The sequence below is a fragment of the Chiloscyllium plagiosum genome, chromosome 4, assembly GCF_004010195.1.
Source record: "Chiloscyllium plagiosum isolate BGI_BamShark_2017 chromosome 4, ASM401019v2, whole genome shotgun sequence".
Classification (NCBI taxonomy): Eukaryota; Metazoa; Chordata; class Chondrichthyes; order Orectolobiformes; family Hemiscylliidae; genus Chiloscyllium; species Chiloscyllium plagiosum.
This window is the reverse complement of record NC_057713.1, coordinates 12,454,023-12,468,639: the sequence shown is the minus strand read 5'-3', so window position 1 is coordinate 12,468,639 and position 14,617 is coordinate 12,454,023. Positions and strand designations below refer to the sequence as shown.

The 14,617-nt window shown below is 38.4% G+C and overlaps 1 protein-coding gene across 5 annotated transcripts in view; it reads right to left on the bottom strand.

The window, feature by feature from the left end:
- Nucleotides 1–14,617, bottom strand: part of ldlrad4a (low density lipoprotein receptor class A domain containing 4a) — a 241,127-nt gene that overhangs the window by 108,805 nt on the left and 117,705 nt on the right. For all 5 annotated transcript variants that reach the window (XM_043687710.1, XM_043687708.1, XM_043687712.1 and 2 more), the window contains exon 4: nt 12,643–12,783. In XM_043687710.1, coding sequence (XP_043543645.1) covers nt 12,643–12,783 — 141 coding nt within the window. The remainder of the gene's footprint in view (nt 1–12,642; nt 12,784–14,617) is intronic.

Sequence of the window (14,617 nt, the reverse complement as noted above, 5' to 3'; positions counted from 1 at the left end):
ACATCGAATATTGAACAGTACAGCATAGGAACAAGTCCTTTGGCCCACCATGTCTTTGCTGACCATGATGTCATTCTAAATTATCCTCATCAATTGAGCATTTTTCATATCCCTCTATTTCCTGCCTGTTTAATGTGCCTGTCTAAATGCTGCTTAAAAGTTTCTAATGTATCTACCTTTAATTATCTGTCAATCTCTGTTGTACTTGGAGACTGCTAGCCGTATACAGTCCTACAAATGGATAAGATCTTAGTATAGAGAAGCAGAAGTAGGCCATTCAGCCCATTGTTTATTGAATGGTGGAGCAGATTCAATGTCTGATAATCTTCAACTGCATATTTCTGCCATTTCCCCATGGCCCTTGACTCCCTTACTTATTAAAAATCTATCTCAGCCTTCAAGCCCTCTGTAATAAAGATTTTGACAATGTCACAAACCTCAGAGAAGAAATTCATCCTCATCTGTCTTAAATTTGGAACCCTGTTATGAAACTATGCCACCTGGTACAACACTCACACAAAGGGAAACAACCTATCCCCATTTACCTTGTCAAGTGCTCTAAGAATCTTCTACATTTTCAATAAGGTCAACTATCATTCTTCCATATTCCAATGGATACAGGCCTAATATATTCAAACTCTCCTCCAAACCTGGTTGAGTGAACTTTCTATGGACCGGCTCCAATGTCAGTATATTTTTCCTTAGATAAGGGACCCTAAATTGTTCCCGTTATTCTAGGTGCAGTTTGACTAATGGCTTATCGTTTTATATTCAATTCCTTTTGATATAAAGGCCAACATTCCACTTGTCATCCCTAATATCCACTGACCTTGGATGCTAGCTTTCTGTGAATCATGGGTGAGGACTCTGAAGTCTCTCTCTTCTGTAGTTTTCCACAGTCTTTCAGATCCTCTATTCTTCCTGCCAAAGTGCATGATCTGACATTATTATTCCATCTACTGAGGTTTGCCCACTCATATAATCTGTACCTATTCCTCTGCAGACTCTTTGTGTCACCACTTACCTTCACATCTATTTTGTAATATCCACAAACTTGGCTATAGCACATGCAATTTTCTCATCCAAGTCACTTATATATTTTGTAAATTACTATAGCCTAGCAATGATGCCTAGTTATTGGTTGCCGTCCTGAAAATGCCATTTATCCCATCTCTATCTTCTATTCCTCGCTAAAAGGTAACATATACAACCTCCAACACCATAGGCTTTTCTCTTATTAAGTAGCCTAATATCTGGCACCTTGTCAAACACTTTGTGAAAATCCAAATATATTACATCCAAATGTATTATCTATCCTGCTTGTTACATCTTTAGAGAATTCTAATATATCAGTCAGGCATTATATCAATGAAGCCATGATACTGTTTAATCATATTATGCATGTTATTACATCCTTTACAATATACTCTAGCATTTTCTCAATAAGAGATGTTAAGCTAACTGGTCTAGAGTTACATTTTGTTTGTAAATTTCCCTTTTCAAATAAAGGTGCTACATTAGCAATTTTCTAATCCTCTGGGACTTTCAAGAATCTCAGGATTCCTGGAAAACATCTCTACCATTGCATCCACTATCTCTGTGGCTACTTCTTTTAATATCATAGGATGTGCCCCATCAGGTCCTGGGGAATTCATCCTTGGTATGTTTCCTCCAGTGATAGTTATTGTATTTATTTTGCCACCTCCTTTTGCCTGTCAAATATTTAACAATTTTAGAATGCTATTTGTGCCTTCTACTATGACGTCTGATGCTAAGTTTTTCTTCAACTCCTCTGTCATTTTCTTGTTCCCCATTTTTATTTCCTCACCCTCATTCTCTCAGGGGCCTATGTTCACTTAGGCTTCGTTCTTTTCATATCTTGAAAGATGATCTTGCTGTCCGCCTTGGTATTACTTGTAAGTATACCGTCAAATACGGTGTTCAAGGGAAATCTATTCTTGAATTTACTGTGCATAATTGTGCAGTTTGTTGTGCCAAATTTCCCTTTTTACTTATTTACATACTTGGGTGATAAATAAGTAAAACTTTTACAGTTTTGAACAGAAACGTGTTTTCCCATTTTGCATGGAAGCGGTACATTTTTGATTTCTGTTTGATCACTAGTGAGGGATGTATTTTTAGCTAAAAAGAAATTAAGGTAGCACTAATTATTCATTCACAACTGAGAGGGGTTAGAGCAGTAAATTACAAATGATAAACAACTTCATGTAAAGGCTTTTGTTAACAAGATTTAAAACTGGTTGAACTCAAATATAAATTCTGCACTTGCAACCAAATGTGAGTTTTAAATGCTGCCTTCCCCTGCACTCATTTTGCTTTGTGGTTTGTGACATCAGTCTGCCAATAGTCATGCTGCAAGTGAACCCCTGGATCTACAAATCCTGATCATCTAGAATGTTATTGGCTGCTTTTGATTTTGGAGGCAGGGGAAGTCACTTCTGTGATTGAGGTTTGTTTCTGGAGATCTGGGTCTGCTTCCATTGCTCAGATACTGGATGTGGGGCATAACTGCTTTCTCCATTATTTTTCCTCACCTCAATGCATAGCACTGGCTTCCTTAACTGGAAGTTTTGCAGTGGCATGACAATGTAAGAATGCAGGCAGTGTTTGATTAATTGAGACTGCGATTGACTGTCAGAAACTTTGTAGTTGAACAGTTGATCACAATCTACAGGAGGGAGATCACAGTTCAGGTGGGTTGCAGATTTGGAAGATGCTGTTAAAAGACATTACAGGAATATAACAGCATGTGTAGGCCTTTCAGCCCCTCAAACCTGTAAGTAGATTTCATTCAATAAGATCATGGCTGCTCTGTAGCCTAACTCCATAAATCTGCTTTAGCCCATATCCCTTTATTTAACAAAAAATTATCTATCTCAGATTTAAAATTAACAACTGATCCTGTATCTACTACCATTTGTGGAAGCGGATTCCAAACGTCTACTATCCTTTGTGTGCAGACATGCTTCCGAACATCTCTGCTGAATGGTCTGAACCCAATTTTTAAATAATAGCCCTAGTTCTCAAATCTTCAACCAATGGAAATATTTTAACTTTTCTACCCTGTCATTTCCTGTAATTACCTTGAAGACATCCATAAGTCAATGAAATATAAAAGCAGAAATTAGACCAATCAGATCATCGAATCTGCTCTGCCATTCAATTATGGCTGATAAGTTTCTCAACCCCTTTCTCCTGCTTTCTCCCTGTAACCCTTGATCCCCTTGACAATCAACAACCTATCTATCTCAGTCCTAAATATTCTCAATGGCCTGCCCTCCACAGCCTTCTGTGGCAGTGAATTCCATAGCTTCACCACCTATGTTAAACTCTCTCCTATGCCAATATATCCTTCAAAAGAGATGGTACCTAAATCTGTTCACATATATAGAGTCTCATTAGGGTTTTGGATATCTGCAGTGTAACGTCTGCGTCCTTGTACTCCAGTCCTCTAAAAGCCAGCATTCCATTCACCATAATTTTGTCCATTCATCTAGTCTGTCGGTATCCCTTTGTAATTTTATGTTATCATTGCACACTGCTGTCACTATTGGTCAAATTTCCAGCTTCTAAACTGTTCTTGTAGCCACAATACATATATAAGGCTGGTCAAATTCAATTTATAGTCAATGATAAGCCTTAGGATGATAATATTGTGAGCTTTTCATGATGCGGTTCTCACATCTTTTGGTTTTAATGGTCAGTCTAGAGATCTAAGTATACTATCACTTTCATATATTGCTGGGAAACACTTGGCTCCACAATGAAAGTGGTAGGATAAGGCAGTATACGATACTCATACTGGAGCAGAGAGATTAGATTAGATTAGATTAGATTACTTACAGTGTGGAAACAGGCCCTTCGGCCCAACAAGTCCACACCGACCCGCCGAAGCATTCATCCTTCTTAACTGAATCAGAAAATGTAGATACAATTTGGCAACTAAATTGTTGGAGTTGCTTCTATTATAATTAGATGTTTTGTAAAGCTTGCAAGCAGGCTTCAGGAAGGTTGAAATCATTCTGGTGCAAAGAAACTCTTGAGACTAAAATGATTGCTTTTAGAAGATTCTACTTGGAAGTTAGGTGTGCAAAGATACAAATACATATATTTGTTATGCATTTATCTAGTATATTTGATACTGCAAAACATCCAACAGCAGTTTACAAGAGCAGTATCGAAGATTTGGCACAGGGCCGAAAGGCGTTATTAAGGCAAGCATTCAACACTTGGTTTTATGGAGAATCCTAAAGAACACAAGAGGTGCACAGAATCTTAAGGGAGGGAATTAGAGTAGATTAGAATCACGGTGAAGAATGTTCAAGAGACCACAACTGGAGGAATGCATACATATACAGGCATTGGAACTGGCAGAAGTTAGATTAATACAAAACCATAGAGGAATTCAAACATAAGACTGAATTCTTTAAAATTTAGATATTGCAAATTGGGATCCAATATAGAAGAATAGAATACAAAAGTCTTTACTATCACATATACTGAATAAGTATAATAAAAGATTTACACGTTGCCAATTACAGTGCCGACTTAGATTCAAAAGTACCTAGGGACAGCTTATTTAGTTAAAAGATCTAGATAACAGAGAAATAAAATGTCCAGCATTACAGAAATAAAAGTTCAGTACAACAGACTATGCTGCGACCTAGCTTCCAGTCCACACCGGGCCCTGGCTACACACTGCACTGGTGACATGTCACGCCAGGAGACTAATATAGAAGGCCGGAAGGTCAACACGCTACGTTGGGAGGCGGTTGCAGGAGGCCAGGAGTTTGCCATACTGGGACGTTGCTACATCAGGCCGGGAACCCGCCGTGCAACATTGGGAATCGTCACTCACTGGAGGCTGGGAATTGTCGCACTCCGGACGCCAAGACTCGAAAAGAGGTAAAGAAAGGAGGAGAAGGAAAAATGCACCAAGAGGAACAAAAAGGGAAGAAAAAGCAGAAAAGAGGAGGAAGAACAGGGTGGAGTAGGGCTGGTGTGTCCTCCTCCATCACCATCTTGCACTAGGAGAATATAGGCCAGCAAGTACAAAGGTAATAGGTGAACAAAGCTTGGTTTGAATGATGGTTCGGAATGAGCTGAGGCAGGAGTGAAGTCAGGTTATTTTTACTATTCGTTCAAGGGATGAGGGTGTTGCTGTCTGGGCCAGCATTTATTGCCCATCCCTAATTGCCCAGAGGGCAGTTAAGAGTCAACCACATTGGTGTGGGTCTGGAGTCACACGTAGACCAGACCTGGTAAGGATGGCAGTTTCCTTCCCTAAAGGGCATTAAGTTCACTAAGTGAACCAGATGGGTTTTTCTGACAACCAATAAAGCATTGATGGTCATCATTAGAATCTTAATTTTGGATTTGTTTTTTATTGAATTCAAATTTCACCATCTACTGCAATGGAATTTGAACCTGGGTCCTCAGAACATTACCTGGCTCTCTGGATTAGTAGTCTAGTGATAATACCACTAGGGAAATGCCTCCCACTTTGTCACAGAAATGGAAAGAGATGATCGTAGTGATTACACAGGGATAAGGAATGGCGAGGGGGGGTGCAGATTTAAACCAAAACAGAAAACAATGGCTCCTGATATTCAATTTCATCCAGTACTGCAGGTCAGATAAACAGTGTCATAATTTAGCAATGCAGAAATCAAGAGAAATAATATTGTGGAAAAACTGTTTTTTTTGTCCGTGTACATGTGAAAACTTCTGTTCTTGTTGATGATGTGATCAAGGAACAGCATGTAATCAGATTTAGGAGGGGACCAAGGATAGATCCTTGTGGAATGGTGTGGGAATGGGAAGAACCATTCCAAATGATTCTCAAATATCCAATAAAAGTGGGCCATGATTTTGTTTTATTCATTCATGGGATGTGAGTATGAATGGTTAGTTCAGCACTTATTGTCCATTCCTAATTGCCCAGAAGTCAGTTAAGAGCTAACCACATTGCTGTGGGTCTAGAGCCACGTAGGCCAGAACAGGATGGCAGATTTCCTTTCCTGAAGGAATCAAATGGGTTTTTCCCCAAAAATTGACAATGGTTTTATGGACATAATTAGACTCTTAATTACAGATTTTTCTTGAATTCAAATTTTACCAGCTGCCCTAATTGGATTTGTATTCAGGTTCCCAGAATATTGCCTCTAATGTCTCTCCAATTCATACTCAGAACAAAATGAATCAAATATATATAGCAATTTTCACAGATTACAGGATCTTCATAAATGTTTTCTAGCTCATAAACATAGTTTTGAAGTCTGGAAACCCAGGCTTGCACACATGACAGTCCCACAAATGGCAATATTTAGATGATCTGTTTTAGTAATGTTGCTCAAAGTTCAAATGCTAGTCCATCCCATTTAGAAGCAAGGGTAGAAGTTTAGAGGTGGGGGGGGGGGCATTGGTTATAATCTTTCAGTCTTCCCTGAACCCGGTAAGATACCAGAAGAATGGAGAACTACAAACATCATGACATTATTCAAGCAAAGCTGTAAGGGCAATTCCAGCAATTATAAACTAATGAGTTTAACTTTGGTGTGGGGAAGCTTATCAAAACAAAATTTGGGATTGAATTAGTAGTCATATGGAAAAACAGTAGTTGATTAGGAAGAGTCAGCATAGATTTCGAAAGGGGAAATCATGTTCCATAAACTTCCTAGAGTTTTTTTTTTAATGAAGAAGTGATTGAAAGGCTCAATGAGGTTAATGCTGTCAATATGGTCTATGTGGATTTCCTGGAGGCATTTGATACAGTGTCACAGAACAGATTTGAGGAAAGTTATAGTGCACGCTATAAAAGTGACAGTAACAACATGAATACAAAATTGGCTGAGAATTAGGAAACAGAACATAATGGTCAATTAATATTTTTTGGCAGGAGGAAGGCTTCAAGTGGAGTTCTCCATGGGTCGATCTTGGCACCCTTGTGTTTCTTGATATACATCAATGAGCTGGATTTTAGTACGCAGGGGACAATTTCAAAATTTGCAGATGACAAGAAATTTGGAAGAATTGTAAACTATGAAGGGGACAATGTAGAAGTTCAAAAGGAAACTGACAAGTTGGTGGAGTGGGCATAATGGTGACTGCTGAGGTTCAATGCAGAGATCTAGGAGATTTTGGTGAGAAGAACATTGAAATAAACATAAAATAGGGGTACATTTCTAACTGGAGTGCAGGAGGGACCCAGATGTATACATGTACAGATCATTGATCATTGATGGAGGCAGGACAGGTGGAGAGAGCAGTTAATAAAGCATACAATGCCCTTGCTTTTATTAATGGGGCATAAAGTACAAGAGCAAAGAATTGATGTTGGACTTGTTAGATATCAGCTGGAGTATTCCACACAATTGTAGGTGCCACGTTACAACAAAGATGTGAATGCACCGGGGAAAGAGTGCAGAAGCGATTTACAAGAATGGCTGCAGGAATGAGAAATTTCAGCTATGAGAATAAATTGAAACATTTGGGATTGTTTTCCTTGGAGAGAAGACAGAGAAGAAATCACATGAGGGCTAGATAGAGTACTTAAGGAAAAGCTGTTTCCACCCATGAAAGGAACAAAAATGAGAAAGCATAGATTTAAAGTGCATACAAATGAAGCAAGGGTGACATGAGAAAAAATAAACTTTTTCATTCAGTTAGTTATTAGAGTATGAAATGCACTACCTGGAAGTATGATGGAGGCAGGTTCAGTTGCGGCATTCGAAATGGCATTGATGATTATCTGGATAGAAATGGTGTGCAAGGATATGGGGAAAAGCAGGAAATTGGGACTAGGTAATGATGCTTGCAGGCAATGTTTTACATTTTAAAAACTGCTTTGCTCAAAACAGTAGTTTTTGCAACTGAACATTAATACAGCACCTAATAAAGTATGTACAATTACCATGCATATTAACATTAAAAAAGCCCCTTTTTCCATTAGAAGTGAAGTTGACTGGAAAGGTGTAATCCTCCCCAAGTTTGTCTCTATAGCAAAAATTCCTCCAAAAACAGTTAATTTTTAATATATTCCTGTGGTTATTTGGTTCATGTCCTCCAGCTCTGTTGTGCTGATTGCTTCTTCTTAACAGTTCGGGTTTCAAATGACTTATACGCACCCACAGTGTGGAAGCATCACAGCATGATTTCACTTGGTCACAACATATAGCAGTGTAAAAACTGTTTACAAAGAATTCCTTTGATCAATATTACTAATGAGATTAAACTTACTCTTTAACTTAGCCTTGCTAGGTATAGAGAAGACAAAATATTCATGAGCACATATACAATGTTGCTACTCACAATGATAAAAAAATCTGAAACAGGAAGACAAAATTATCAACAGAAGCTAGGACTGTTATCAGGAAGTGTCACCATTAAAAGTGACAGCGCAGGTGATAAAAATGCAATAAACAAAATGAAATGGAATTGAAATACATATTTGTGGATATCAGTTGACAGAAGCTGATGAATTTCTGGTGACACAAGTTTTATCCAACTGAATATAAAATTGGCTTAACGGCAAGAGATGGAGAGTGATGGTGGGTAGTAGATTAGATTAGATTCCCTACAGTGCTGTAGAACAGAGAGACCTAAGGTCTCAGGTACATAAATCTTTGAAGTTTGCATCACAAGTAGATAGGGTGGTTGTGAAGACATTTAAGCATGCTCCTTCATTGCTTAGACTTTTGAGTGTAGGAGTTGGGTTGTTATAATGAGGTTGTACAGGATATTGGTCAGGCCTCTTCTGGAGTAATGTGTCCCGTTCTGGTCTCCCTACTCTAAGAAGGATATTATTAATCTGGAGAGGGTTGAGAAGATATTTACTGGGATGTTGCTGGGAGTGGAGGATTTGAGTCATAAGGCGAGGCTGGATAGACTGGGACTTGTTTCACTGGAGGTTGAGAAGTGACCTTATAATGGTTTGTAAAATCATGAGGGATATAGATAAGATGAATGGCAGAGTTTTTTCCCTAGGATGGGAGATTTCAAGAATAGAGGGCATATATTAAGTGAGAAGAGAAAGATTTAAAAAAGACATGAGGAGTAATTTTCTTTTACACAGAGTGTGGTTCATGTGTGGACTGAACTTTCGGAGGAATTGATGGATGTTGGTACAATTATAACATTTAAAAGACATTTGGATAAGTACATGAATAAGAAATGTTTGAAGGGAAATGGGCCAAGAGCAGGCAGGTGAGACTATTTTAGTCCAGGATTATGGTTGACATGGACTGGTTGAACCAAAGGGTCTGTTTCCTTGCTGTATGACTCTAACTTGTCCTTGTTCTGTGCATGTGAAGGTTGTATGCTTTCCTGATATGCAAGAAGTGGAACAAGAATACCATATTATTAAAGTGCATGCTCTTAAAAGAGCATCAAATTTAATGCTGCAAAATCCTGATTTCTGATCTAACCAAGATGATGCCCTTGATTTCTAAAGTGCAAGCAAAATCCTTAGATAAATTAAACATGTTGGATAAATAAAACTAACTGAACAAGAGTATAAAATGCACTTGAGTCAAAATGTGCATTCTCCTAAAAAGATTATGCAGAGGTCAGAATGCAATGGGTTTATTTTTCTCTAAAAGGTGCTACAGCCATTTAAGTGTAGATCTATTCCATTTAAGGGGCGGCACAGCAGCTCAGTCGCTAGTGCTGCTGCCTCATAGAGCCAAGGATCTGGGTTCAATTCCAGCCATCGGCGACTGTCTGTATGGAATTTGCACATTCTCTCCATGGTTGTGTGTGTTTCTGTCAGGTTCTCCGGTTTCCTACCACTGTCCAAAAGATGTGCAGCATAGGTGAATTGGCCATGCTAAATTGTTCTGTAGTGTCAAGGATGTTTAGGCTAGGTAGACTAGCAATGAAAAACTGGGGTTTGGGAATGGGGTGGATGGACTGGGTCTAGAATGGGATGCTTTTTGGTTGGTTAGTGCAGACTCGATGGGCTGAATGGCCTCTTTCTGCAGTGTAGGAATTCTATGAAATTCAATCGATTCTTTGACATTTAATAAACTAAGTTAACTTATGACCAAAATATAAATAACCTCTTAGTGCGGCACTTTTAGGCAGGAACTGCAAAGCAGGGATTAATGCAAACCTCATCCCAGCTGGATATTCATTGAATGTCAAGTTAGAATGAATGCCTAACTGAAAAAAATATTTTTCTAAGTAGGAATCCTGTTCATTCTACTCTTTGAACACAGAGAGGTAAATTGTTCCACTTGAATTTGGGATTCACGATCAATACTTATAACAAAAATGTATTAGCTCTCCCCAAATGTTGCCAAATTTTCCCCAAAATATTCATTTATGCCCAAAGAAGCAGTAGAGACAGCTTCATTAAATATATTCAAGACACAGTTGGATGGGTTTTTGCATGACAGAAGAATTAAGGGTTATGGGGATAATGCTGGTAGGAGGAACTGAGACAATGGATAGATCAGCCATGATCTTAATGAATGGCAGAGCAGGCTCGATGGGCCAAATAGCCTACTCCTGCTTCTATTACTATGAAACTATTATTGTTGTGCTATCTGCATAAAGTAATGGAACATCTACATATTCCTGTCACATAATTTCATTACTGGCTTTAGATGGTTACAATTATGGAGAGAGAGACTTAGGATAAAGAGTTTTTTTTTAAACTGAAGTGCAGAACTCGCCTGATAAAGCTCTTTAAGGAAATTTACAGCTATGACAGAATGAATAGTGTCATAAGATTTTCATTCGGTTGACAGGACGTGAAAATGAGGGTTCATATATAAAGATCACAAAATGATTTGAGAGAAAGGAGTAGTCAAGAAATTAATGAAATGCTGGCTTTTATATCTGAGGACTGGAATATAAGACTTCAGAGGTTATGTGGTAGTTACACAAAACTATGGTTAGACCCCATTTGGAGTAATGACAGCATATCTGGGCAACAAACCTTAGGAAGGGCATATTGGCCCTGAAGACAGAACAACATAGGTTTACAAGAATGATACTTGGATTTAATTTATGAGGAGAGATAATATAAATTAGGCACGTTTTTTCTGAATTTTAGAAAGTTAAAGGTGAGCTGATCAAAGTCTTCAAGATATTAATAAAGAAAAGTGAGGATAGATAAAGATAAACTATTTCCACTGATTGGAGATTCTAGAATTGGTGGCTTAGTCTAAAAATTGGGGCCAGACCATTCAGGAGCATTATTAGAAAATACCTTCACACACGAAGGGTGGTAGGCATTTGGAATGCTTCCAGAAAGGGCAGTGGATGTTTTAGTCAATTTTAATTCTGAGATAAACAAATTTTTGTTAAGCAAAATGATCAAGGTATATGGGCCAAAATCAAGTACGGAGACGTAGGCCACAAATCAGCCATAATATCATAGAATGGCACAACGGGCTTTAGGGGTTTAATGCCTACTCTTGTTCCTATGACACATGATTAATTAGAATACACAGTAGTGATTGTAATGAGATCAGCTAGGTGGACCTCATAGAATATGATGGCAAACCAACCTCTGTGAAGTTATTTCAGAAACAATTAACAAAGCATTACCAATCATAAATGTTCTGGGTTTAGGCATTTGCTTTCAACCCATTTGGAACATTTAACTCTGATGAACCAAGTGGGAGAGTGACAAGAGAAAGGTCATGGAGAGCATGTTGGGCAATATGGTCTACCTCTTTGCTGCATGACTATATTGCAGTAAATATATTATAATATCTTTTGCACACAATATTCAGCATGCATGTTTTTGCTTTTGAGCATTATGCTCTTTAACCACACATGAGTATCTCTATCAAACTTTTTCTAGTGATGTGGAAGTGCTGATATTGGACTGGGTTGATCAAGGTCAAAAATCACACAACACTAGGTTATAGTCCAACAGGTTTATTTGAAAACACGAGCTTTCTAAGCACCTGTTGGCATGGCAATCATCTGTGGAATCTTGCAGAGGCTGCATGATCAAGTGACTGATGGAGCAAGAGGGTCAGTGCTCCAGGATGGGCAGCTTGTGTGCTAGCACTTGAAGAAGGAGCAAAGCTCCAAAAGCCTGCGTTTTCAAATAAACTTATTGGACTGGTGTTGTGTGATTGCAAGCTTTCTCTCATCATGCCGCATGTTTATAAGCAGAAAATCATTTTCCAAAACTCTATATAAAGATTTGAATCAGGAAAGTTGCTTCAAATTAGGTCATTATCTAGGTTAAATTCTTTTGAATTTTAACCAGATAAATTGCAGTTGTCAACTTCAATATCATATGAATTTCAAGAACAAAAAGAGTTGAGAGTAATTCATATTTCCATCAGCAAAAATGCACTTTTTGCCACTGTCAAGATCAGGAACAAGCTTATTTGACTGCCCAAATGACAATTCAAATTTAATTGTTATTTCCAGCATTTCAAAAACACTACACTTAATTCAAAGCACCAATGTAATATCCACAAATACAGCCAATGTACAAATCTCAAAATAAATTCATTAAAAGCCTCAGGTAATATTGCATACCTTTTGCCATCTTCTAGCAAAGTAATATCAGTGGTAGTAAAAACAAAATCCACTCTTAGTCTGCAAGAATTATGGTGGTAATATACAAAAGGAGCGAAATTCAACACTTACAGTTAAAGATTGTTGGAGGTGGATGCTCAGTTACTAGTGGGCAGTTTTCTTCATCATTATTATCTCCACAATCATTTAGTTGGTTACAAATCAAGTTTCCAAATTTCGAACAGTTGCCATTGGTGCAGGGAAATTTGCACTCTGTAATAGAGCATGCCATTATCTATTAACATATGTCATCAATTCTTAACATACAGCATTAAAAAGCATTTGCTAAAAATTTACAGAATTATAGAAGTTGACTTTTTCAACGAGCAATTACAGTTACAATAGTTAGCATCCTTCTGTTCATTTTGAAATAGTTTGGATTACAAAGGTAATCAGGAAAGTAGTGGTCAGTCTGACATGAGTTTCTTCTTTCTCTTCCTCACCTAGGAGTTGTGGGTAAGGGGGTGGGGGGTTGGGGGAGGTTTTGGCAGGCAGAACTCATTCCTACTTTTGCCACCTCAGGAGGATTTCACCTGTAAAATGTTTATTTTTGTCTGATTTTGGCCTTTCACATTCTTCTCACTGAGCCGGATCTTTTACTTGAAACACAACCCCCTTACATCCCTCCCCAACACACAGCCATCATTCATCTCCCCTATCAATTAAGTGAAATGTTAACCCCCAACATCCTACCACCATTGAACTAGACTTCAACCCTTACCACATTACTGCATAGTTAATTTTCACAGTTTTTTGGCTGCCAGATTCATTCTTCTTCACCAAACTTTGTTCCACTTCATTTCCCTTTCAGAATAACTCCTTACTTAATTGCAATTCTCATTCTCTCTAAACCTCTAAATTGAATATAATATGGGAAAATGTGAGTTTCTGCACTTTGGCAAGAAGAATAGAAAACTGAACATAATTTAAATGGGTAAGACTGCAGAAAACAGAGGCACAGAGGGACTTGGGAGTTCTTGTGCAAATCACAAAATGTCTAACTTACACATTAAGCAAGTAATATGAAAGACAAGGTAGTAAAAAAAGGGAAGTTTTGCTAAAACCTTCTAAAATACCAGTCAGATCACACCTAGAATATTGTGATAGTTTTGGTTCACTTATCTAAGAAAAGGTGCACTGGCATTGGAGGCAGAGCTGAGAAGGTTCACTAGGCTGGGTCTCTACTCATTGGAGTTTCGAAGAATGAGAGAAAATCTAGTTAAAACATACTGAACTCTTATGGAGCTTGATAGTTACAGAGAGGTAGTTTCCCTTGTGGTAGAGTCTAAGATTAGAGGGCATCATCACACAACAAGGGTTCATCCATTTTAGACAGATAAAGAGGAATTCATTCTGTAGTGAATCTGTGGAATTCTTAATGGCAGAATACTGTAGAGGCTGGGTCATTAAGAATGCCAAAGGTTGACATAGAAAGATTTTTATTCAGTTGGGGGAATCGCGAGTTATGGAGAAAAGACAGGAAACTAGTGTTCAGGATTATTACATCAGCCATGATCTCATTGAATGACAGAACAGACATGACGGCCTTCTGCTGCTCTTATGCAGTGTGCCAAACAATCCTATCATGTCGTGCTCCACAAAACTGGAGCACATAAAGAGGAAATACGACAGATATGGAAAAGCTGGAGTGCAACAGCAGTTTTCTAAGCAGGAAGATGAGAACATGGAGCAGGAGAAATATGATCTGCAGTACGATGGAGCAATGCAGCAATAGTTGTAACAAGTCAGATAGGACTTAGAACATAGAACATAGAACATAGAAAAATACAGCGCAGTACAGGCCCTTTGGCCCTCGATGTTGCGCCAATCCAAGCCCACCTAACCTACACTAGCCCACTATCCTCCATATTCTGGATCAGTGGTGCTGGAAGAGCACAGCAATTTAGGCAGCATCCGACGAGCAGCAAAATCGACGTTTCGGGCAAAAGCCATTCCTGATGAAGGGCTTTTGCCTGAAACGTCAATTTTGCTGCTCGTCGGATGCTGCCTAAATTGCTGTGCTCTTCCAGCACCACTGATCCAGAAT